The sequence below is a fragment of the Sorghum bicolor genome, chromosome 4 (assembly GCF_000003195.3).
Source record: "Sorghum bicolor cultivar BTx623 chromosome 4, Sorghum_bicolor_NCBIv3, whole genome shotgun sequence".
Classification (NCBI taxonomy): Eukaryota; Viridiplantae; Streptophyta; class Magnoliopsida; order Poales; family Poaceae; genus Sorghum; species Sorghum bicolor.
The window spans coordinates 1,357,379-1,379,682 of NC_012873.2; the positions used below are offsets into that span (position 1 = coordinate 1,357,379).

Consider the following 22,304-nt stretch of genomic DNA (forward strand, 5'->3'; position numbering starts at 1 on the left):
CCCCACGCAGTGAATTAGCGAGAGAGACGATAGGGAAGTCAGAAGTCGAAAACAATGAGAAACATGAGAAATGTCGGTCGTATTCTTATTGCGCTTTGTGGGCCTGTGGTTTTTTATATGGGCTGAAGCACACATGATGGCCCAAGACGTCTAAGTTGTCTTCAACCTCCGTCGGATACTCGAGGAGCATCTTCTTCCTTTGCTCTAATGTCTAAAATTTCTATGGGGGTGTCAGATCAGCCTCAAGAGGACCTAAGGCGGCTGACCTAGCTCGCCCTAGTGGTGGATCCACCTATGCTTGCAAATGCTGAGAAGAAAACAAATATTAACATAATTACAGAACTAAAGCATATAAAAAGCGCCTGTAGCTCAGTGGATAGAGCGTCTGTTTCCTAAGCAGAAGGCCGTAGGTTCGACCCCTACCTGGCGCGGAATTTTTTTTATTTACTTTTTGCACACACTGCTGCAGCAATCTTTTTACTGTCCCATTTTGATTTTGTTTTGTTTTCTTTTTTTGTTTTTGCCGCAATCTTTTTACTGTCCTCACCTGTTATTAACACAAGCCATCCCTGGCGCGGATTTTTATTTTTTATTTACTTTTTTCACACAATTACTGTCCTCACCTGCTATTAACACAAGCCATCCCTGGACCGGCTAAGACATAGGAGGGGAATAGAGGGTTTGATTACACAGACAAACATCGGAGCAATGTGACCACACAAGACCAGACTGTGCAACAAGGCAGTAAACTCACCACCGCTTATATCCTTGACCTTGAGACCTTCACTAGAATTGAATCCATGCTCACTGTTGAGTATGGTAAAAAATATTCGGTATCGTGAAAACCCTTTACAAAATAAACCATATGTAGGAGTTTTCAAAAAAAAAAACTTCCACACTAATAGTACATCTATATATAGATATGTGTTGTCACAAAATTTGAGATTCAAACTCGTTTTATAAAAAATATATGAAAATTACAAATTTCACTTGCATATGCACTAGAGGATACAATTTTAGGAATTCTCGTGCATATGAAAATGAAATTTGTTATTTTCATAGAAATTGTTACAAAACGAGTTTGAATCTCAAATTTCGTGACCATTCACATCTATAGATACAAATGGTATGCATAGTTTTAAATTTTTTGAAAACTCCAAAGTATGGTTTTAATGAGGTTTTCATGAATTACACGTAAGATGTGGTTTGCACCGAATATTCTGCCACTCTATGGGACATTAAAAAAAAATCACCGATGGATGATTGAAATGGCTACTTACAGCTGAAATCGCAAAGAAAGAGTGCACACGCTTAGGCTTGTTGCCGGCGACGGTGGAAGCAGAGGCGGCAGATTGGGATTTGGATTTTGGAGGTCGGGGCACTGCACGGGTGCGCGGCAGGAGGACGAGCAATACCAGTCACCGGCGGCGGGATGCGCTATGGTGGCCGGGCGGGCGTCAGGCCGGTGTGGATGGGCCCTTTGTGGTGCGACTGCAGTCAGCCATTTACTCCGGCGCTAAATGGGCCGGACAAGAGATTTGATGGACATTTTCACACGTCCCTTCCTTCCTTCCTTCCCCGCAAGGCATTTACTGGACATTTGCTGATTGTGCTCATTCTAGTGTCGCTGTTATGATATTTGTGCAGCCTGGACTAAGCCATGGTACATGAAAAACAGCACCAACCATGTTGGACAGGATTGTGGCTTATAGTTGATGCCTCTAAATCTTTTAGCAGTCAAATCTGAATTCAGTTGTTAGCAGTGCATCGAGGTTGTCTGTCTGTCTGTCTGTCACTCTAGTGAGTGATAGAGCAACAACACTCTGGTGAAGCAGTACAATACTCTTCAGGGTACACAACTAATTGATTTGAGTGTGCATGCTGCCAAGCAACTTGCCAAGGGTCATTTATTCTTGCTCTGAAAATTATCTTTGCGTTCCTCTTTACCTCTGGCATTAGAATTACTAGGACGATATCAGGAGACAATGATAAAACAGAGGTGATAAAGATAAGCAGGTTAAGGAGTACTTATTAGACGCAAAAGATAACTGAAACTGAGGCTGCGGGAGTTTTTTGGCACATGACATCATAATCTCAGAGGTAAATCGTTTCTCCTATATCTTTGTACCTCCTATTATTCAAGCTTCTTATACATAATAGCTGCAAATTCCATGGATAAGCTTGGGTGCTAGCTAGGTGACAGGTGTGGTGATGATTCTGCCGGAGCCTCCGCAGGTCGTGCAGGAGCGGGTGGAGGAGCACTTGTTGCAGTAGGTCCACTTGGTCGGCAGCCTGCAACAGATGCATTGCAATTGCATGCGTCATGCCATGCGTGGTCAAGTTCTTGCTTGGTGACAGGTGATGAGGATGGATACAGTATATAGATAGATATGCAACTACTAGCTAGAATTGAATTGGAACTGGAAATGGAACTGGAACTGGAACTGGAAGAAGTACAGTACCCGGCGGTGTATCTAGTGGCCATGTTCTTGGCGGCCTTGCGTGCCTTGGTGGCCGTCTCATCGGAGAGCTGCTTGAAGACGAAGCCCTCTCCTTTGCAGCGGCCGCAGAGCCCGGTCCCGCCGCAGTCCGGGCACTCCTCTCCCTCTACCTCTTCTTGTTCGTCCTGCCGCTGCTGCTGCTGTTGTGATTGTGAGGCGGCGGATGATGAGGAGGAGGTGGAGCGGAGCAGGAGGCTGGCGGCACCGACTGTCCCGGCGGCGACGACGAGAAGCGCCGCGGCGGATTGGGGGTCCGGGAGGGCAGCCAGAGGCGGCAGACGCCGTCGACCTGGACCTGGACTTCTTGTGCTGATGGCAGTGGGAGAAGCAGTGGCAACACGAAGAGGAAGAAGATATGCTGCGGAGGGAGTGGCGCGGCTGGTAGTCTGAATCTGGACGGGGCACGGGCATGGCGACGGCGGGCAGCAGCAGCAGGAGGAGATGCGAGGCGGGTGATGGATTGTGCTTGCAGGCGAGGACGGCAGTGCCATCCTGCACCGCCACGGACGGCAGCAGTTTTTTTGGATAAGGAAAGGAAACGCTGCACCTGCGCGCGGGGCGGATTTTATTTGCATCTGCTTTGGCGCGAGCGCGACCTCTCGCTTCCCTTCCCTGCCCTGCCCATTATGATGTCTGCGCCGCTCCTGACAAATGAAGGTACTACGAGCATCAATTTCGTGCCAACCAAAATCATGATGTGAATGTTCTGTCACCCCTTGATTCTCAGGTCATGAGCCCGGTTTGCTTGAGCTTATGTACTAATTTGCTAATCATTTAGTAGTGTTTTTTTTTTACATAATAATTCAACAAAGCTATGACTTTTCAGACTTGTATCATTATATGATCAAACCTTATCTTATTGGCCAGCCGTGGTATTACCAGAAAAAAGAGACCGGAACAGTTGCAACCATATCCAAAGCGACACATACACATCCAAGGTTATAGAAGGCTTCATTTCCAAAACCACTGCCTTTATTTTCTATTATATATAGTATCATATTAAAGAGGCAAAAAAATTTCCCACCTATTTTTCTTTCGTTTCACCTCCCTCTAGCCACCTAGATGGTGGAAGATTTCGTCTAGACTCATGACACAGTACTCATACAAGTTACGACAACCGGGATTCCAATATGCATGAAGCCACACCCTATGTATCTTGGATGAGACCCAGACTCATGTTCCGCGCTCATACAAGTTAGAAGAACAATTAATATATGTATTATGTTCCTTGCAAAGCACAGACACATTTGCTAGTATAACAAAAAGACAACTTTCTTATAATAATAATATAAACAACAGACGGCAAGACTAATTATCCTTCTGTACAAGACAATTGCTGGCAACTGAAATGTCACAGCATTGTCCTGACTGTTGCTTTACAACCCAAAAAACTTTTAAACAAAAACTTACAGTAGAAACACCACTGCTTTTCTAGTTCTGGATACTTCTTGGGCAAGGTGAGTCCATACAAAATTCTAAACTCAACTGAATTTTACAACAATGTGCCAGAATCCAAAACCTTGTATAAGTCCCCGAGATAGATCTACAGTCGCAATATTCTGTCGCTTTCACACCACTACACCAGAAAGTAGAATCTGATTCAGGTACATGTACAGGAACAGGACACCGATTGACCTGAACAATGATACCTCCCTTTCAAGTGCAGCAAAGGTCCCAGAACAGGAACAGGACACCTATTGACCTGAACAATGGCACCTCTCTTCAAATGCAGTTGGGCCCAGAACAGGATAAAATAACCCAAATGCAACTAGATGTGGACCCTCAACTGATGATCATAATTTGGTAACAGGCCATGACTCCATGAGCCAGATCCGCAGCATCATTTGTTTTCTTTTAAGATTAAGAAAAAACATAACAGCTGCCCTCTGGAAAGCACCTAAGATCTGACCTCATACTTTCCAGCTTGAGTTTGGGCTCTGAAACCTTTATATGGAGCGTTCGGTGTGTTTTTCACATCCAGCTTATCAATTTGAAGACCAGACAGGGCAACTCCCATAATCTTGAATTTCACCTGAAATGTTGGCAATGTATGCAACTGCGTGAGTCCTTCCTCTAGACGTAAATTTCCAGAGAGCGCTGGTGCTTTATCTTTTGGTATCTGCCCAATTGTCCAAAGACAGGTCTGCATAAAAATACTAGTGTCAGAGAAGCATATCAAGGTGAAGGTGCATGCTGAGGGGAAAAAAATTCTAGCTTCTAGACCTTTTCTGGAAGTACTACTATAGACCCCTTACCTAGTTACCTTGAGCTATGCCAATGGAAAAAAATAGCTATGAATGGAATTACTATGGAACTTATGATAGACAGTACACTAACCTTGTCAGCAAGGATGTCAACTGTACCATAGTTTGCAGTCAAATCAGCAGAAACAATAAGAGGGGGCAGCTGAAACTGCACTGTTATTGAATCGATAGGTTTCCCAGGATCATTTCGAATCCCAACCATTACACTAACACGGCAATTCCCAGAATCTGATGTTAATTGAGGTTTCACATAAATTGGTGTCTTCTTCAATTTCTTAACCCTGCTCATTCAATCAAATGATGAGCATATACTGAGTGTACAGAAGAAAAACTAGCATGCAAATGTGTACCTGTAACTCATGAGCTTGAACTGCCCATCGGGAGGAACAAATGATAGAACCTGACTTGATTCCCAAGGCCTGAATCGAACACAGGGGTGGAAAGTAACATCATTGATAATTGTAGGGTTGGCAAATGACATGGTCAACTCTGGCACACCTGGGAGGCTGCAGTTTACTTGAACTTCACCATATGCTTCACATTTCACTAGACCCCCCTCTCTGCACACCAAACAGAAAAGCAGCCTCAGTAACATAAGAAAAAATAAATAAAACATAAGTAGGACAGTTTCATGTGCAATTTTGCTATACCACTACTTTATAGTATGAATCTTCACTCTTATGATGCTCTTTTTTCTATATTTTCGTACCACCTGCTAAAGTGAAGGGCATTCATAAAATGGAGGTATAAAAAAATAGATTGGAGCTCAATATCCAGAACTACTACGAAAATGCTGAAAATGAGTAGCTTACAGAAATATTTGACCAATTACTGTGACTAAGGTCCTAAAAGCCATATTGGCAGAATTAATGGATCCCATCTATAGGACATTAAAAAAAAAAAAACTGGAATACCTGTTTACACATGCATCAAGTTCCTCAACTATGTTAACATAGACTTCATTGCTTGCATCCTTGACTATTGTTGATCGCCAAGGTACAAAAGAAGCAGCTGCATCTGGAAGTTTGCTGCCAAGTGTAGAACTCTTACCAGTAACAACATTCAGCATTTTGTTCACAATATTAGGTGGGGCAATCATCTCTTTCAAGATGTTTGGCTCAGTAGTGAGTGGAAAACCATTATCCATCATCTCATCTAAAATCTGCACATGTTAAGTACTATAGATTTAGAGAATTTTCAGAGGAAGTGCACATGCAAGTGGCTACCATGGGTTAACAAGCAGAAAAACTTGACTGCAGATTAGGAAATTTATAAATTATAACAGACTCAAAAATTCAACATTAGGTCAATGGCCTGCCTTGATCTTCTAAATTTATCTCAAAATCTTCAAGAATTTTATTAAAAGATTTATGTTGTATTTTCTGTAAATTTTGATATTTCATCAGCTTTGTACTTCTGTATATGCAACTCAATATTTAACCCCGTTCTAAATAATAGTTAGATACAATTTCTTAATTTCCAAACCTTTAATATATCAAAGGACAATTGAATTGAGCATTTGCTAAATATATAAGACAAAATTATTTCTTAATGTCATGTTTGTAAAAACAGATCATCCTGTAAGTAAAGTGACAATGACACTGTTGACACTTGTAATACTCATTCAGAAGGATATAACAGTCAGATAGCAAAACAACAGAATAAGCAACACCTGCAGATTTATATTGTGGTGTAGCAGAGACTAAGAAATACACCTGATATACAATTACAAAGTTGTCCTTGATTATATCTTCATTCAGATCTCCAAGATAATCTGTCAAGACATCGGCCACGCGAGAGAGAAACTGAAAAATGCAAAACACTTGAGCACATCCAGGAAATACAGCCAAAAAGTATCATTTATGGTCAATCACTCTATCCGTTATTACAGATAGATAAATTTGGAAGGCTACTGGAAGATAAACATCTGAGGATAGGACAGAACTATGGGTCTTGATTAAAAAGTTGCATTTTCATGAAATTTTGTAATAGTTTACTTAACTTTCCTAAAATCAATTCTGGGTCCAAGTAACACTATGAGAGGCCAAAAGAGACCTGCGGATTAATGAGGTTACTATGAAATATTTATTGTTCAATTTTGCAGCCACGAAATATGCAGAATTCCCTCTTCATGTTTTCTGGGTCCAATGTGGATGGTTTCAACACATTTTCACTAATATTCTACAGCAAAGAACTAATTCAATGGTTCCATTGTTTCTTTTTCTTGCCAAACAGACACTATAGTTGACAATGAATCTGGCTCTGCAGATTTGAGCAAGTGACCATACAGACTTCTCTTTGTCAGTACTATATATCCTTTTATAGCAAGTTGTAGAAATAAAAATTCCTTTTATACATAACAAATTATGTGAATCAGTGTGTAAGAGGCTCTACTTTGGTTGCCATTATGTCTTTCAGACTGATTATGCGTGAGTTAAGAGCTACACCACTGTTCCAAAGCACCCACCATGCTCTGTACCAAATAACAAGCAATATTTACCCACAATGAAACAAATGTGTTGCATTTTTTTTTTTGTCTTTTTCCTGCTACAGCCTTACAGGACATTAAAAAAACAAGTAACGGCTAAGTGAAAAGAAAAAAGTTGCAAAGAGATGAATCACACACCTCGACAGCCATCAGTGGGGCCATCTCCACTTGGGTGCACGCCAAGAACGTTACACCATCACGATAGATTTGAAACAAGTAATGCGTTGGTGACACCACAACCTGCAAGACCTTCCAAAGCCCAACAAACCTGATAAGTAAAATTCTAGTGGAATCGAACAGCTAAGATAAACAGAATGAAAACAGTGCCACAATTAGGGATGCAATTTGTTTGGTTGGTTAGACTCGTTTATTTTTTTTCCTAGTCCATTTGATTTACCCACTCTATAGTCTATACACAAAAAGAGTACATCTATATTAAGGAGAAAGAGTGATAAATAGAATGAGAACTACAATTAGGGATGCGAACAGTGCCACAATTAGGGATGTGATTTGTTTGGTTGGCTTGACTCATTCATCATAGTTCATTTGATCTACCACTCTATACACAAAATGACTACATCTATATATTAGGTAGATAGATGAGTGTAGTAGGTTTTGGTCGATCCGCTTGCATCTCTAGCCACAATAGCTCGAAATTGGTAGGTTGTAACATGAGCAACGAAACAATGTATTGACTGAAGCTTAGGACTAGCCCGAGAGCTCCCAAAATTCAGCCAGCCAAGCCTAGGACTAGCTCCAGAAGCACGAAGTAGGGTTCTAGTATGTAACAATAATAAGCAAAGGTAGGCAAAAGGCTGAAATTTGCAAGAGCAGGAGTTTTTACTTTGGAAGGGTCGCCGGCGGCGTGGGCGGCGACGTAGTCCCAGAACCAGGCGCAGATGGCGCGGTCCACGCGGTGCGCCGCCATCTGCTTCTCCACCATCACCTCCCTGCCAAAAAAAAAACCATCCCGGATCGCATCAAGCTCAGCGCAGCGCCGGATCCAACGAGCGGACCAGGAATCAAAGCGACGACTGTTAGCAGTCAGAGAAATTAGGAGTCTGTAGAACCGAGATTACCCGGAATCGGAGAGGAGGAAGATGCACTGCAGCATTTTGCCGCCTTTCGCCGTCCGACGAGGTGGCGGGGGGACGGGGAAAACGACGACGGGCAGCCGGGCAGGTCAGAGAAGGCAGAGTTAACGGAACGGGGAAGGGCAGCCGCTGAAGGCCTCTCTCTCTTTTTTCTTTCTTTTTTTTTCTCTCTCTCTTTTTTTCTTTCTTTTGATCCATTCATTCTTTCCTTTCCTTTCCTTTTGATTTGATTTTGAAAGCAGTAATATTCGTTTGACCGGGATTTGCAGAATTGCTTAAGTTTATACAACATCCAAAATGTAGCGAAGACAGAAAACTGAGGCTTCGAAAATTTCGTTTATATCCTGAGATGGTGTATTTCTTTCGATATTCATCGTTGTTCTTTTACAAGTTCCACTTTTGCAGTGCATTGGTCTCGAATCAGTTTCATATAACTTAAATCTGGAGAACAAAAAGTTCGATAAATTGGATCCCAGTTCATCGGTTATTACATTGGGAGTAATGCCTAGCCACAAATGAATTAGTCCTCGCACACCAATTTTCTGACAGAATAAACAAAGCAAACATCGTCATGACCTCAGCATCATATAAGCAGGCATTCATTCATCGCCTCAGAACTTAGTATGACTGCATGAGTCCAGTCCAGTACACGAGGTTAAGGTGAGTCCAGTTCACATGTTTGCCCAGCAGTAGCTATGTGATTGATTGATGAAGCTTCTATCGAACTGCAAATATCTGGAGCAGTAAAGATATCATCACACCAATGGTTGAGTAATACTCATACCTAAGAGGCGGCTTCAATGTTCAAAACATCTTCTGCATGGACAAAAGGAATTTAATTGCAAGCCACAAGAAAATGATGCAAAAAGACAGTAGTGAACATATGGAATCAGATATTGATGTCTGGAACGTGTTTCTTCGTGTTCAAAGTTTGGAAAGTGAAAGCCAAAACGGTGAAAAATGTGGCACCAGTTACCTTTTGGGTGTCAGCATACTCCTCTCAAGTTCTTGTAGTCCTCATAACTAAGAAATTTATCCTTAATTTTGAGCCAGTCAGCTGGTTTGGGCTGGAAGATTGCTATATATCCTTCCCTATCAGCCTAAATGCAAAAAGGGGAAAAAAGGAGTAAAGATGTGTGCTGCCCAGTATATGTTAACGAAAACAAACATATATAGCAATGAGAAGGCAGCAAAAGCCTTGAATTAATATTCTATTTTAAACAAAAACCTAGAGCACAACTACAACAGGAAAGGAGAACAAACAATATAGTAAGCCACAAAGAATCAAAGAAACAGACCTAGAGCACAACTACAACAGAAAAGGAGAACAAACAATATAGTAAGCCACAAAGAATCAAAGAAACAGAGGAAATTTGCTGGACAACAGGATGTACTCACAGCGGTATTTAGAAGATCTGGTTGTTTGATCAATCTTTCATTGATCTCCAGAAGTGAGCCTTTCACACAGCATCTGTATAACTTTAGCATAAGCAATACTGCAGTGCAGAAAACTATGATGTATCAGGCATACTTCTGTGATCTGTAAGATCAAGGGGACCAACCTCACGATAAAAGATTTATCATTTACACAAACTTTGCACAACGCTGAATTTTCTTGCAAGTGTTGTGCATTCTGCAATGTAAAACGAACATCAATTGATGCTGCCCTTTTTTTAACCAAACATTGAAAAAGAAACATTTAAGCAGTCTAGTTACCCTTTTGCGTTTTCCCGTGACTTTCATCTCACTGCGATCTGACTTGCCAACATTGAAGTCAACAGCAGTTATTGCTCCTTCCTCTTTAAACACAACATGGGCTGGAGCTAAACCAACCACACACAATCTAAAGTTTTTCAACAAAACAAAGGAACCATAAGAATAGATACTAAGGCTCATTAGAAATCTCTATCTGCACTAATCAGAAAACAGAGAGGCATTGATTGACACTTGTCAACTAGAGTTACTGTATGTAGAAAATAAATACCTAACACAAGAACAAGTCATTTATTTGCAGGTACCACGATTATGTTATGAAGCACACATTCGGCTTTCTTAGTTACCCAACACTTAACATTCTTAGTATCTACCAATAACTCCCTTTGAAGATAGAAAACATAGCGAACTATTGCCAGCCTTAGATGCACATTGTGAAAATGCAAATTTCACCAAAAGCCTCGAAAACCTGATGTTGACTTCTCGAAATTGAAAACGTACCCGTTTGGATGACGATACACATACTGATCATACCCGGGATTCAGAAAATCTGCCCAAGAAAGCAGTGGAGTGAAATTAGAGTGCTTGAAGCAGATGTCTAGAGACCAGTAGAAAGATTTCCCTCACCCGGCTCAAAATAACATCATAAACTTGCGAAACATAACATTCTAGTATGTCAATTCACTATGCTACGCAGTGCAGACACGGTAGGCTGAAAATAAAATTTTCGGCAATGGAAACCAGGATCCTTTATCCTACTTGGAATGGGTCAATGGGCCCGACAAAGGAAGTTGGATGATGTTGATGCTGATATTCCCACAGTGATTGGAGTAAATCATACGTGAGAATGCTAAACACTTGGCTCAGAAGACAATACTGTAATGAAGTAAGCTCCTCGAAATCCCTAAGCTTCCATAGTATTCCTTACGAATTTGACACACTCAGAGAGCAAGCGAAGCAAGAAAAAGTTCAAAGCTTATACACTAATCAGGCATGAGAAAGGCCTTTTTTACCTGCGATGAAGTAGCGCGCAAAGTTAGCCTCGACGGCTGACGGGGGAGACGGCAGGAGGTCGGCGGCGTCAGGTACGACGAGGGCGCGGGTCTCGTCGTCGACGGCGGCTTCCCGCAGGGAGGAGGGTTTGTGGAGTGGCTGTTCCTCCAGGGACGCAGCAGCTTCCTCCGCCATCAGTGGGGCCCTCGGTCCTGACCGGCGGCGATGGTCGATCCGGTGCGGTGCAGAAGCTCGGCGGCGGGGGAGCGAGAGACGGATGGGAGCACCTGGGCCGTTCCGGCAGTGATGTCTGAGTGCAGTTGAGGCGGGCGGGCATCGAGTCATCAAGCTGGAAGCGTGGGCTTGGGCTGCCGTTACGGCCCAAGTCATGACTGCCACGGTCAAGAGCTTGTATTGTAACTTGTAAGAGCACTCCCACCTTCACATCTCACGCGCACTGTTGACTCTCTTTGTTTTTTGTTTTTTTTTTGAAAGATCTCTCTTTTGTCTCACGCACGGTTCCACCATCATCATCATAAAGAAATCTGAATATCTGATCAAGTGAACTATGCTCAATTCGCTTTGATAAATTGAAAAATATTAAAAACTTTGTGATTAGTTTAGGTATACTTTCTCTGTTCTTGAAAGTTTTAATTCTGAGAGTTGTCTTTAAGTCAAAAATTTTAAAATTTGACCGAATTTTTAGAAGAAAACATTAAGATTTATATTACCAAATTAGTATTATTATATTTATTATAAAATATATTTTTATAAGATATTTATTTTATATCATATATATTGATGCTTTTTTCTATAAAGTTAGTCAAATAAAAAAAATAACTGACATAGATTCTAACAATTCAGGGCCTGTTTGGTTCACCCTCACTAAAGTTTAGTGACTAAAGTTTAGTCACTTTTAGTCACTGAAATACCAAACACCCCCTCTAAAAGGTCCACTAAAGTTTAGTGGCTTTAGTAGATAAGGGGCTGCTAAAAGTGACTAAAGTGCAAATATTACAAAGGATATCGCTTATTAAATCCGCCCCGCTTGCATTAATTAAGGGTAATATGGGTTTATTTAGTGCTTTAGTGGTATTTAGAGCATCTCCAACAGTTTGCTAAAATTTATTTACCATATTTTAAGTTTTGACAATTTGGTAAAAAATTTGACAAGTAAAAAAAATGACTATCTTCAATAGTTTGCCATTTAGACTAGAAAGCCCACACACCAACAGCCTCGTCAGATAAAAGAAGAGGCAATCAAGATCAAGTGCGCTGTAGCAGAAAAACGGCTGCTTCGTCTGACAAACAGCAGCTATGGGAGAGAAAAAGCCTGCTGCATGCACTGGCAAGTGCTGCTGACAAAAAGATGGTCCAAGCAGCTTGCATTGGGAGATGTACTGCTCCATGTTACGTGTCCTGATGATTTTTGCTGGGGCAGTACGAGCTGTTCGCCAGCGTTGGACCTGCTCTCAGCAGCAGCACGGCAGAGCTCAGCAGCAGCAGGCCAGCAGCGCGGCAACGAACGGCGCAGGGACGAATACGCGAGGAGTCCGCGCGTGTAGAAGTCCCCGCGCCGACGTGTAGGATGGCAACTCCAGACAAACATATTTAGCAAATTGTTGGAGAAAGTTTTTATTATTGATTTGCCAAAATTTGTGAGATAGCAAATGTTTTAGCAAACTGTTGGAGATGCTCCACTAACACTAATTATCTGATTTTATAAAATAGGGTGCTATTGAAATTCACTAACACTATCCCTTGATTTTCGGTTGCTATATATAGCCAACCACTAACACTAATTATCTGATTTTATAAAATTGCAAGACGGTTGTAGATCTTTTCTTCTTTCTTAAGAAGTTTTATATTTTATAAAATGGCTAAACAATAAAATTTAGCTTCTAATTTTAGCCAAACTACTGAAGTTGCTCTTTAAACTATATTTTACAAAAAGAGTTAAACTAGCCCTGTGCTATAATAAATAATGATATTATTTGCTCGAACTGAAACTCATAACAAACCATATTTAAGTGCGCAATTAATGCACAGAGCCATAGTTTATTTTTTATTTAAAAAACATATAAAACAACTTTATTATTCCACACTCATTTGAACCAACACAAAAAAAAACAAGAAAAGCATAAAAAAACTCCATGAACTTAAACTCAATAATTAATATACTTTAATCAACGACCATATACTACCAATAATCGCAATTCAGTCACTTATATGCAGAACCCGTTTTTATTAGTTGATCCATCCTTTGATTCAAATTTCCAACATAAAAAATGGTAGTAAATGGTGATCAAGCGAGGTATTGGAGGAGATGGTTGTAGCCGCCGTATTGATCTTCTCCAACCGCCACTGCGACGCCCGGCGCCGCCTGCCCGTCGATGATGCCATCGAGCTTCACGTCCACACCGTCGAGCTTGACGTCAACGATGCCGCCGCCGCTCATCCCCACCCCCACCGGCGGCGCCGCCGACGACCACACGCCGTACGGCTCCCGCGTCACCTCCAGCAGCGAGTCCCTCACCCTGTCCGCCTGCACCGCCACCTCGCTGTCCCGCCTCTGCCAGTGTCACCAAAAAAAAAAAAAATGAGCACGTGCTGCTACGAAGTACGAAGTTACGAACTGCATGCATCAATGGCGCGGCGGTGGCATTGTACTTACGGCAGCGCGGAAGACGTTGAGGACAAGGCTCTCGTGGGAGGTGACGTTGACGTTGGTGACCTCGAGGCCAAGCGCGGCGATGGAGTCCATGATCTGGACGAAGCGGCCAGGCTTGCGCTCGCACAGCATCTGCAGGAAGAACTCGTTGGCCTCCACCTGCCGCACCTCCACCTGCGGCTCCATGTCGTGGCCCTTCTCCTCCTCCGCGGCCTGCACCGCCGCGCGGGACCTCTTGCTCCCGGCGAGCGGCAGGTGGTGGCTCGTGCGCGGCGAGTCGTCGTTCTCCAGCCCCACCAGGCTCGCCGGCGGCGGGTGGTCTAGGAGCACGTCTGGGGCGCCGCCGTCCGCCGGGTCCTCCAGCTCGTCCTGCAGCGCCTTCACCTGGTTCTGCAGACCCACGATGTAGTCGATGGCGTCGCCGAGGATCGACGCGCGGTCCATCTGAACAATACCATCAGAGAATCGAAGCTCAGAAGCAAGAAAGCCAGCGTTCCAATCCATGGATGGAGACGGCGGCGGGTCGACGGGTACCCCGAGTACTGACCTTAGAGATGTTGGGGACGAGCGACCTGAGCTTGTAGAGCCGGTCGTTGAGCTTCTTCCGCCGCCTCCGCTCCGCCACAAGGTTCTTGCACTGCTGCCGCTTCCCGCCGCCCTTGCCACCGCCTCCGCCTCCGCCACGCCCCTGCGCGTCGACGTCGCCGTCGCCGTCCCCGTCGTCCTCGGGGTCCACCTGCATGTCACTGCCCTCGGACCCCGAGTCCGCGCCGCGCGGCTGCGGCTGTGGTGGCTGCGGTTCCTGCTGCACCGCCGCGAGCTCGCTCCCTGCCGCCGCCGCCGCCGCCGCGTACTGCCACCCGGCGTCGTCCACCCCACCACCACCACCGGCGCCCGGCGCCTGCTGCACCACCACCGCCTGGAACGGGTCCGCCGCGACGCTGCCAGCGGCGTCGAACAGGCCGAGCGACGGCGGCACCGCAGCACCGCCGTACATCATCCCGCGCGACGCGTCCGCGGCGCCGTCCCACGCGAAGCCCGGCTGCCACGCGTGCACGCCGCCGCCGCCCTCGCCCGCCTCGGCGCCGCCCGGCACCCCGCACTGCGCCATCACCAGCTCCGCCATCTGCTCCTCCTCCGCCATCTGCGCGCGCACGCCCGCACGCCGCGGCGCGGCGGCATACATATAAACGAGGAGAGCGTCAGGTCAGGTGTGTCATGTCATGTCATGTGTTTGTGTGCGCATGCCGCATGGCATGGAAATGCAAAGGCCGTGGCTGTTGCGTGCGGTTCACCCCCACATCTTCGCCGGGGCGGCGGCGGCTGGCAGCTGGCTCACGCGGAAGCCGTGCGCTCCTGGTTCTGGCAGCTCTCGGCGGGCTAACAGAAACCGATCCCGCGCCCAAACTAAAAATCCTGAATTTTCTGATGAGATGGAGGCAAACAGAAAGAAAAAAAAACGGTGCAGATTCAGACGTGGCTTTTACGTACGTATCTCGCAGCGAAGAGCTCGACGAGGCCGCCGGCGACGGGCACCAGCAGCCGCGTCCTCGGGCCGCCGCCGGATCCGATGGGCTCCTGCACCATGCCATGGATATACAAGACGATGATCAGACAGCAGTTGGCAATGGAGGGAGGTTGAAGATGACAGGAGCTGATCGATGTGCTTATTATTTGCATGCTTACACTGGAGTAACTTGTTTGGAGCTCTGACACGCGGCTGCTCTGCCAAATCGGCTGGTTGGACACCATTGCCTCGGCGTGCATTCTGACCAATCGATTATGATCATGCATAGAACGAACTGCGGGGATTAGCTAGAATTCGACCTGGCACAGCAGGCAAGGCAATCGATGCAGCAGAGTGACAGTGGAACTGATGATGGAGAGATTGTAAAATTGTATTACCCTGCAGATGAGGAGTCGAGCTGGATTGATGGAGGCAGGTCACCTAGTGCTGAAAGCTGTGCCTCGAACTCACTGCTGCAGCAGAACCCAGTCATCTCCAAGAACCTACAAGAGTAGTTCGTTTCATTCGCATGATTCAGAAGAAAGCAAGACCAGTGACAGACAGCGATGCTACATGCTAGCTTAGCTACTCCTACCTCTGGTCAGGAGACAGTCTCCAGTAGATGCAGTAGTCCCAGGCGTCGACGCCGACAAGAGTCCTCAACGCGGCCTCCATGCTGGCTCCGGCTCCATCGCCGGCGGCAGCCACGCACGAGTGACCTCCCCCTCCCATGGCGCCAGCCGGCCGGTGAGCACTGAGCACCTGCGATCGCCTCACCCTAGGAGTCACTGGAGGACTGTGGCTGCTGCAGTCTGCACATCGAAGCAAGAAGCAGCAGCCATGAAAATGAAAGCGTCAGCAGCGCGCATGCGCGAGGTCGCTACTAGCTTCCGTGCTGTGTGTCAGGAATCAGGATGGGATCGGTTGATGTCATGGGTAGGGGTGTGCAAAAAAAGCTGCAAGAAAAGAACTTGAGGCAGGCTATGGATCATGTGCTCTCTCGGCGTCATGTACTCAATGTTAGTACTCTACATCTATGATCACAGACAAAATCATGTTTGGAAACTGTAAATAAAAACTAGCATGCATGGTCATCTCCACCTGAACCTCCATTTCTGAACTTTCTGAACTGAAGAGGTCTACAAGTAACTGTAACCTTTGTGCACAAGCATTTCTGAACATTCTGACGATGATGATACCCCAAGAGTCATTCCTAGGTATAATATGTGAGAATAAGCAGATGGAAATATAAAGCTACCTTTCTGGGTTCCTGGTGACCTCTCTCTGAACTCTGAAAGCGGTGACGAAACGCCGCGGGGTAATGATTCAGCAGAGGGGGGAGAAGTGAATCAGCTGAAAGCTATTGCTAACTGAAGAATCCTTTCTATTGCAGGACCAGTCCAGGACTGTTGTATTGCATCATTGTGTGGCAGTGCTAGTACTATATATGCATGTAGTATTACCAGGCCACAGGCGTTTCTTGTCTGAATTACCCCTCGTCTCTTCTTCCATCCATAAAAAACAGATTTGTTCAGTGGAATCTTGGGGTTAGCTGAAAGCAAAGCATGCTTTACTGATTAATACACATGTATTGTTGTGAAGGTGGTTGTGAGTAGGTCACTCGCAAGAAAGGTGTGACCCTGTTTTTTATCTCTCTCAGTTTGCTTTTTCCTAAACCCATGGATCTTGGCTATATAGAGATTTCCACATTCTGGTGTCTAATCTGTTAATGAACAGCAACACACAAAGCTGCAGTGTCAATGACAGATAAGTTCCGTGTCAGGACTACATGCATCATAATTCACACCGTGCATGAATCAACTACGCATGCACTTATGACGTAATAATTTTGTAATTAGTAAGATCAAAGTCTATAGAAATTTGCAGATTCTGATTGAACTTTAAGTGCAAGCCTGAATCAACTGAACGGACATGAAGTTCTTCTCTTTGTCATAATCACGGTTTCAAACCATGCAATTTTGCCAATTATTGCTAGGTCGATGTGACATAGGATGCATGTCTCGGTATTGATTAATTTGTCATTTCTACTGCAAATTGCCTTTTTAATAAAATGGTGAATCCTCTGACGCAAATTTTCTAGTATCATATATAAAACAAAAAATGCAGCCACAGAAAAAAGTTTAACATTTTTGCACGTCTCCAGCAGAAAGTAGAAACATACAAACGGTCTTCCATGTTACATAGAAACGTGGCTTATTTCTAACTTCAAATTAACTCGCATATGGAAGAGTGGTCATCACGTTAAGTTTCTTGTACATTCATTCCAACCAGCAAGGTCAAATATAGCAATACCGACAAGTCTGTCTACCTGTAAGTACCAAACAAGCAGCAAGCTAAGAAGCTAGCTAGTTTCCCATCCACAGTGATCCATACTATCAGTGCTTAGTGGGGTAGGGGCGGTAAGGATGGTGGCTTTCCAAACGGAGAGGCGGTTTTTCTGTCCTTAAGAGCACATGTCCTCGCTCTTCTATCTATTGCATTCGCTTTAAGAAGTGTGCAAACACATATCTCAAAGCAGTTTGCATTGAGATGTGTGTTTGCATACTTCTCATTAGCAAATCCAATAGGTGGGAGAGTGAAGGCACATGCCTTTAAAGGCAAAATAAACTTTACCCAGGGGATGGATACAGCACACGGGAGCAAAGATATAGCACATTTCACATACTTTCTCCACATTCTTATGTCCACACGCAAATATCTTCTGTATGCTAGGATGTGGAACATCAAAGCGAAGGTAGCATGTCTTGCAAAAAGAATCGACTGCAAAAACACAGGAAGCCAAGAAATATGAAAAAAATTGAGTAAAGCGAATGATCATGAGGTATTGATGTCTTGAGAGAGAGAGAGAGAGAGAGAGAGAGAGAGAGGGGGAAGAGGAGGGAGATGGGGTTCATACATTTGCCACTACGATGAGTATACCACCCAAGAGGAAAGCCCAAGATACTGTAGGATTCAGTAACTGGTTCATCTGAAAAGAGAAGGAAGGCAAAACTTAATTTATACAGAAAGCATTAGAATGTGACAGCAAAGGCAGTAGCGAGGTCAGTTTCTATATAAAAGAGTGCAAACAGATCACAGTTGTAGCAACAATTGTAATACCAAATACACCATACAAACAGATCTATCATAATTCTAGCAACAGTTGCAATAGTTTCATACCCGTGCTCCCTGCCTCCAGCTTGTGCAAAAGGTGAACCATAGTAGTAGTAGTCAATAAATGTGCACAAAGGTGAATATATCTTGGGTATTCAGCGCTAGGTTATTTCTACAAGGTGGGTATGCAATTGGGATGGGAACCGATCGAACCGAATCGGCCGGCATCAGTTTTGAATCAACTTTAAGTGCAAGCAAGCCTGAATCAACTGAACGAACGGGGAGTTCTCTGTGTCGGTCAGGTACTCAGGTCTACCCCGGCCGCCGCCCGAATCGAAACGGCAAGTTCTCAGGGTCAAGTTGTAGACCCTGCCGACTTCAAGGTTAAGTAAGGCCTTGTTTAGTTCCCTGGGTAAGTTTTTACGTGTAACATTTTTGTTTGTATTTGACAACTATTGTTTAACTATGGAATTAGGTTTAAAAGATTCATCTCTCAAATTATAAATAAACTGTCCAGTTTGTTATTTTTATCTATATTTAATATTTTATGCATGTATCGTAAGATTCAATGTAATAAGAAATCTTACCAAATTTTTAGATTTTAGATGTAACTAAAGGCCTTGTTTAGATATGAATTTTTTTTGGATTTCGCTACTGTACCACTTTCGTTTGTTTCTGGCAAATATTGTCCAATCATAGACTAACTAGGGTCAAAAGATTCGTCTCGCGATTTACAGATAAACTGTATAATTAGTTTTGTTTTCATGTATATTTAATACTTTTATGTATGTGCTGTAAGATTCGATACGATGAAGAATCTTGAAAACTTTTTAGTTTTTGGGTGACTAACAAGGCCTAAGACGTGAAGTTGCAGACGCTGCAGCGGCTCTTCCTTCCTTTTGGCGCTCGCAGAATCCATCTATGCCCATTTATGATGTCTCCCCGGCTCGGATGGATATAGTGGAGCCCAGCTGACAGGAGCAGTAGGCGCCTGATTCCTAAACATTTGAACTCGCAGCGGAAGGTAATTATCTTAAAAATAAATATCTGAACTCGCGAAAGGTAATCTAGTCTTAATATATAATTGTTAAAATTTCAGTTCATCAGGTAAATTTTGCCCACCAATTCTTGGTTGCTAGGTTCAGTTTAAACTATATTTGGACTGGTTCTAGATAGAATTGATTTGCTATTGGGTTTGGTTATAACTAAGTTTAACTAGATGTTGTAGTATCTCCTAAATCGGACTCTTACTACTGTTGAAATCTAAACCAGCCAATCCTATCCAAGTCCAAATCAAACGAAATTAAGGGGAAAAAATCCCACCAAATCGAAACCAACACACGACTCTCTAATCCATCATTGGTTTCATCCTTGTGTTGGACGAATCATTGCAACTTTGCCCAAGTTACCATGTCGTACATATCTCCAACTTAAACAAAAATTAAATACTCCCAAACTGAATCGAAATCAAATACAATATTACAAATCGAATCGAATCGAATCACAAAGTAAACGCCGCTCCTGTCCCATACTACTAAAGAAAAAACAGAGTTTCATCTAGGCCACAAATAAGCTTCAACACGCAAGGCTCGGGAGTCAAGAAAATCATAAACCACCATATAATCCACTGAGATAACCAATAACCAAGAAATAAACATCAGATTGAGAGGCAAAAAGAGAGAAAGGAAGTCAAAGCCGAGCCAACAATGGCAAACTCTCTGAGGCCAAGCTTCATGGCTTGTGAGAATGGCTTGTGAGAATCACATTTCTTGTAGGTATCCTTCATGGATTCGAGCACAAGAATATGATCTAAAAGACAAACTTTCTCTCTGGTTGGCACGGCGTGGCCACATGGACGTGGACAACACCTCAACAGCGCCTGGTGAGCTCCTGAGCCCATGGCGGCAGTGGCACGGCTCATTGTGGCTTTGGGCTGACGAGAGCATGGGTCTCCTCCATGCAGGTCGTGACACTTCAGGTGGATGGACGCGAGAGGTGTGCACTGGGTCTTGTAGCCAACCTAAGGCGAGGAAGGTGAGGCCGCCAAGGAAGAAATAAACGAGGACGACCATGAAAAGAAAGATGGAGATGAAAGAGCCAAGTTGTGTGAGCTTGCGGTGGATGAAGATAAGGTTGAGTGGTGACTATGTGCGTGTGATGGATAGGTGAGAGAGAAAAGAGGGAAATAAAATAAGTAGAAAAATTAATTAATTAAGAAAAATAAATAAGAGAATAATTATACACCATTCGCCGTTTTCAACAACAGAAGAAGTTGTTCTATCAAAGTAACTTCCGCTTCATCATCAATAAAGCTGCTTTATCAGTCAAAGCTAAAATAAACCTGCTATATTGATGATGCTGTACCACAAATCAAAGTGCTCATGACATAGTCGCACCGAACAAACAGGCTCAAAGCTGTAACACTGATGAGGTAAATGTTGGCTCTATGTTTTTTATCAGGTAATAAAGATATAGATATAGATTTGATAGTTTTTTTTCTCCCGTTGCAACGCACGGGTATTTTTGCTAGTTATATATCTAATTGATTAATTGTCTTGTATTATCAATGGAAAATTTTTTTTGTGTTAGTCAATAGTTACTAATTGTTTTGTACTTACTTGTATTGTGTTGTTTATAGGATTGGAATTAGTTGCAAGACTTTTTGAGAAGTAGGAGAGGCACCCCGATAAACCCATAACACATTTACATACAAAATTTGATATAAGTCCATCTTGTGTTGGGTTTAGAGCAAATATTCCTTTTAGAAGCATAAATAATTCACCCTCTATTATAATGTCACTACCAGACGTTACATATATAGTAGTTTTGTTAACACGGTATTAGTAGCACATAAAGACTTGTTTGGATATCGTTTCATGTATTCATTTCAATCCAGCATGTGTATTGGTGTGGTTAATTTTACGCTAAACCACTCGAAAGACCTAAGGTGGGTTATTGATGATAAACGAAGGGAGAGATGTTAAGTAGGCCACGTGAACATCATACGTTGCATATGCGACGGGTGGTAGCCACGTCGCCAATCCAAAACATTTGCTTTTTTCTAGAATATTCTTTTAGCATTTTTTTGATAGAGCAAAACAATTATTCTCTAGTCAGTAAAAATGTACACACCGTGATAAAATAATGTTTTACTTGGAAGAAAACTGTTGTGCCGGATAGTTGTTTTTTGGTATATATTGGGAATTATATTCCATATGTATTTCCATGAAAATGTCACCTCACCAAATCATTTTCTGCAGCTAGGTTATGTTGTTTGAGAAAATTCAATTATTGCCCATTGCAAACCTCACATAACCTTGACTCATGGTGTTCCATCTCCGTTTAATTGTTTAACATATAAAAAAAATGAAAATTGCATTACATAGAATTTATGGAAAGGAATGCAAGAGGAATGGCTACTGCTAGTATAGACACTGCTTAAAACATGTGCAGTGGTGGTGGGTTCATCGATGATCATCGATCCATCAACCATATGCATCGTCATCACTGCAGGTTGTTGATGGTGTGCGGGCGCGGGATGTACTTTCGGAGCCAGATCTGGCGGTAGCCAATGGTGATCTTGACGGTGTGCTCGCCGTTGAGCACCAGGCTGACGAATGCCTCGCTCTTGAAGATTATCCTGCCGTACATCGGCGGCGTGCCCCTCGTCGTCTTCTCCATCAGAACACGGACGATGCAGTCGCCCCACTTGCTGCATTTCAGCATTTGCATTTGCATCCATCAATGAAATGAAGGCGATCGATCGAGAGGAGATATATAAATATATATATGTGTATATATATAAACACCGCATGCAAGCAGCTTACTTTCTGAAGTAGTCGAATATCTCTTCACGGTCGACGGCGGGCTGCCCCTTTGAGAATGTGACGAACATGGAGCGGCAGTCCTCCGGCACGGTGACGGGGCTGCAGGTGTAAGGCGCCTCGAGCTCCGACAGG

The 22,304-nt window shown here is 43.6% G+C and overlaps 4 protein-coding genes and 1 non-coding gene across 5 annotated transcripts; 1 reads left to right on the top strand and 4 right to left on the bottom strand.

The window, feature by feature from the left end:
- On the top strand, positions 359–431 carry TRNAR-CCU. The gene has a single exon. It is a non-coding gene; the product is annotated as a tRNA-Arg (tRNA).
- On the bottom strand, positions 2,004–3,095 carry LOC8085228. Its single transcript, XM_002453158.2, has 2 exons — positions 2,463–3,095; positions 2,004–2,292 (listed from the first exon to the last, which is right to left on the bottom strand). Exons 1-2 carry the CDS (start codon positions 3,074–3,076, stop codon positions 2,193–2,195), a joined length of 714 nt encoding a protein of 237 aa, XP_002453203.2. The 5' UTR covers positions 3,077–3,095; the 3' UTR covers positions 2,004–2,192.
- Positions 3,756–8,609, bottom strand: LOC8068248 (AP-3 complex subunit mu). Its single transcript, XM_002453159.2, has 8 exons — positions 8,333–8,609; positions 8,098–8,203; positions 7,392–7,502; positions 6,481–6,570; positions 5,680–5,927; positions 5,116–5,325; positions 4,839–5,046; positions 3,756–4,644 (listed from the first exon to the last, which is right to left on the bottom strand). Exons 1-8 carry the CDS (start codon positions 8,365–8,367, stop codon positions 4,399–4,401), a joined length of 1,254 nt encoding a protein of 417 aa, XP_002453204.1. The 5' UTR covers positions 8,368–8,609; the 3' UTR covers positions 3,756–4,398.
- Positions 8,779–11,367, bottom strand: LOC8068249 (FAM206 family protein). Its single transcript, XM_021459336.1, has 7 exons — positions 11,074–11,367; positions 10,562–10,610; positions 10,064–10,190; positions 9,910–9,980; positions 9,746–9,818; positions 9,324–9,447; positions 8,779–9,163 (listed from the first exon to the last, which is right to left on the bottom strand). Exons 1-6 carry the CDS (start codon positions 11,246–11,248, stop codon positions 9,334–9,336), a joined length of 609 nt encoding a protein of 202 aa, XP_021315011.1. The 5' UTR covers positions 11,249–11,367; the 3' UTR covers positions 8,779–9,163; positions 9,324–9,333.
- Positions 13,210–16,435, bottom strand: LOC8068250 (transcription factor TDR). The gene is made up of 8 exons (XM_002453161.2): positions 16,333–16,435; positions 15,827–16,043; positions 15,630–15,734; positions 15,411–15,492; positions 15,216–15,302; positions 14,272–14,868; positions 13,728–14,168; positions 13,210–13,625 (listed from the first exon to the last, which is right to left on the bottom strand). The coding sequence occupies exons 2-8, from the start codon at positions 15,961–15,963 to the stop codon at positions 13,359–13,361; spliced, it is 1,716 nt and encodes a 571-aa protein (XP_002453206.2). The 5' UTR covers positions 15,964–16,043; positions 16,333–16,435; the 3' UTR covers positions 13,210–13,358.

Bases quoted from the DNA above. Each gene is read 5' to 3' on its own strand.
- LOC8068250 (XM_002453161.2), bottom strand. From the start codon at position 15,963: ATGGGAGGGGGAGGTCACTCGTGCGTGGCTGCCGCCGGCGATGGAGCC. The intron at 15,735-15,826 runs GTAGGAGTAGCT...CTACTCTTGTAG, and splicing joins AGACTGTCTCCTGACCAGAG to GTTCTTGGAGATGACTGGGT. The intron at 13,626-13,727 runs GTAAGTACAATG...TGACACTGGCAG, and splicing joins TCAACGTCTTCCGCGCTGCC to AGGCGGGACAGCGAGGTGGC.
- LOC8068248 (XM_002453159.2), bottom strand. From the start codon at position 8,367: ATGCTGCAGTGCATCTTCCTCCTCTCCGATTCCGG. The intron at 7,503-8,097 runs GTAAAAACTCCT...GGGCTTTGGAAG, and splicing joins CCGCCGGCGACCCTTCCAAA to GTCTTGCAGGTTGTGGTGTC. The intron at 5,928-6,480 runs GTGTATTTCTTA...TAACATGTGCAG, and splicing joins ACTTTGTAATTGTATATCAG to ATTTTAGATGAGATGATGGA.
- LOC8085228 (XM_002453158.2), bottom strand. From the start codon at position 3,076: ATGCAAATAAAATCCGCCCCGCGCGCAGGTGCAGCGTTTCCTTTCCTT. The intron at 2,293-2,462 runs GTACTGTACTTC...CATCTGTTGCAG, and splicing joins GCCACTAGATACACCGCCGG to GCTGCCGACCAAGTGGACCT.
- LOC8068249 (XM_021459336.1), bottom strand. From the start codon at position 11,248: ATGGCGGAGGAAGCTGCTGCGTCCCTGGAGGAACAGCCACTCCACAAA. The intron at 9,819-9,909 runs GTTGGTCCCCTT...AAAGTTATACAG, and splicing joins GATAAATCTTTTATCGTGAG to ATGCTGTGTGAAAGGCTCAC. The intron at 9,448-9,745 runs GTGAGTACATCC...TTTTGCATTTAG, and splicing joins CAGATCTTCTAAATACCGCT to GCTGATAGGGAAGGATATAT.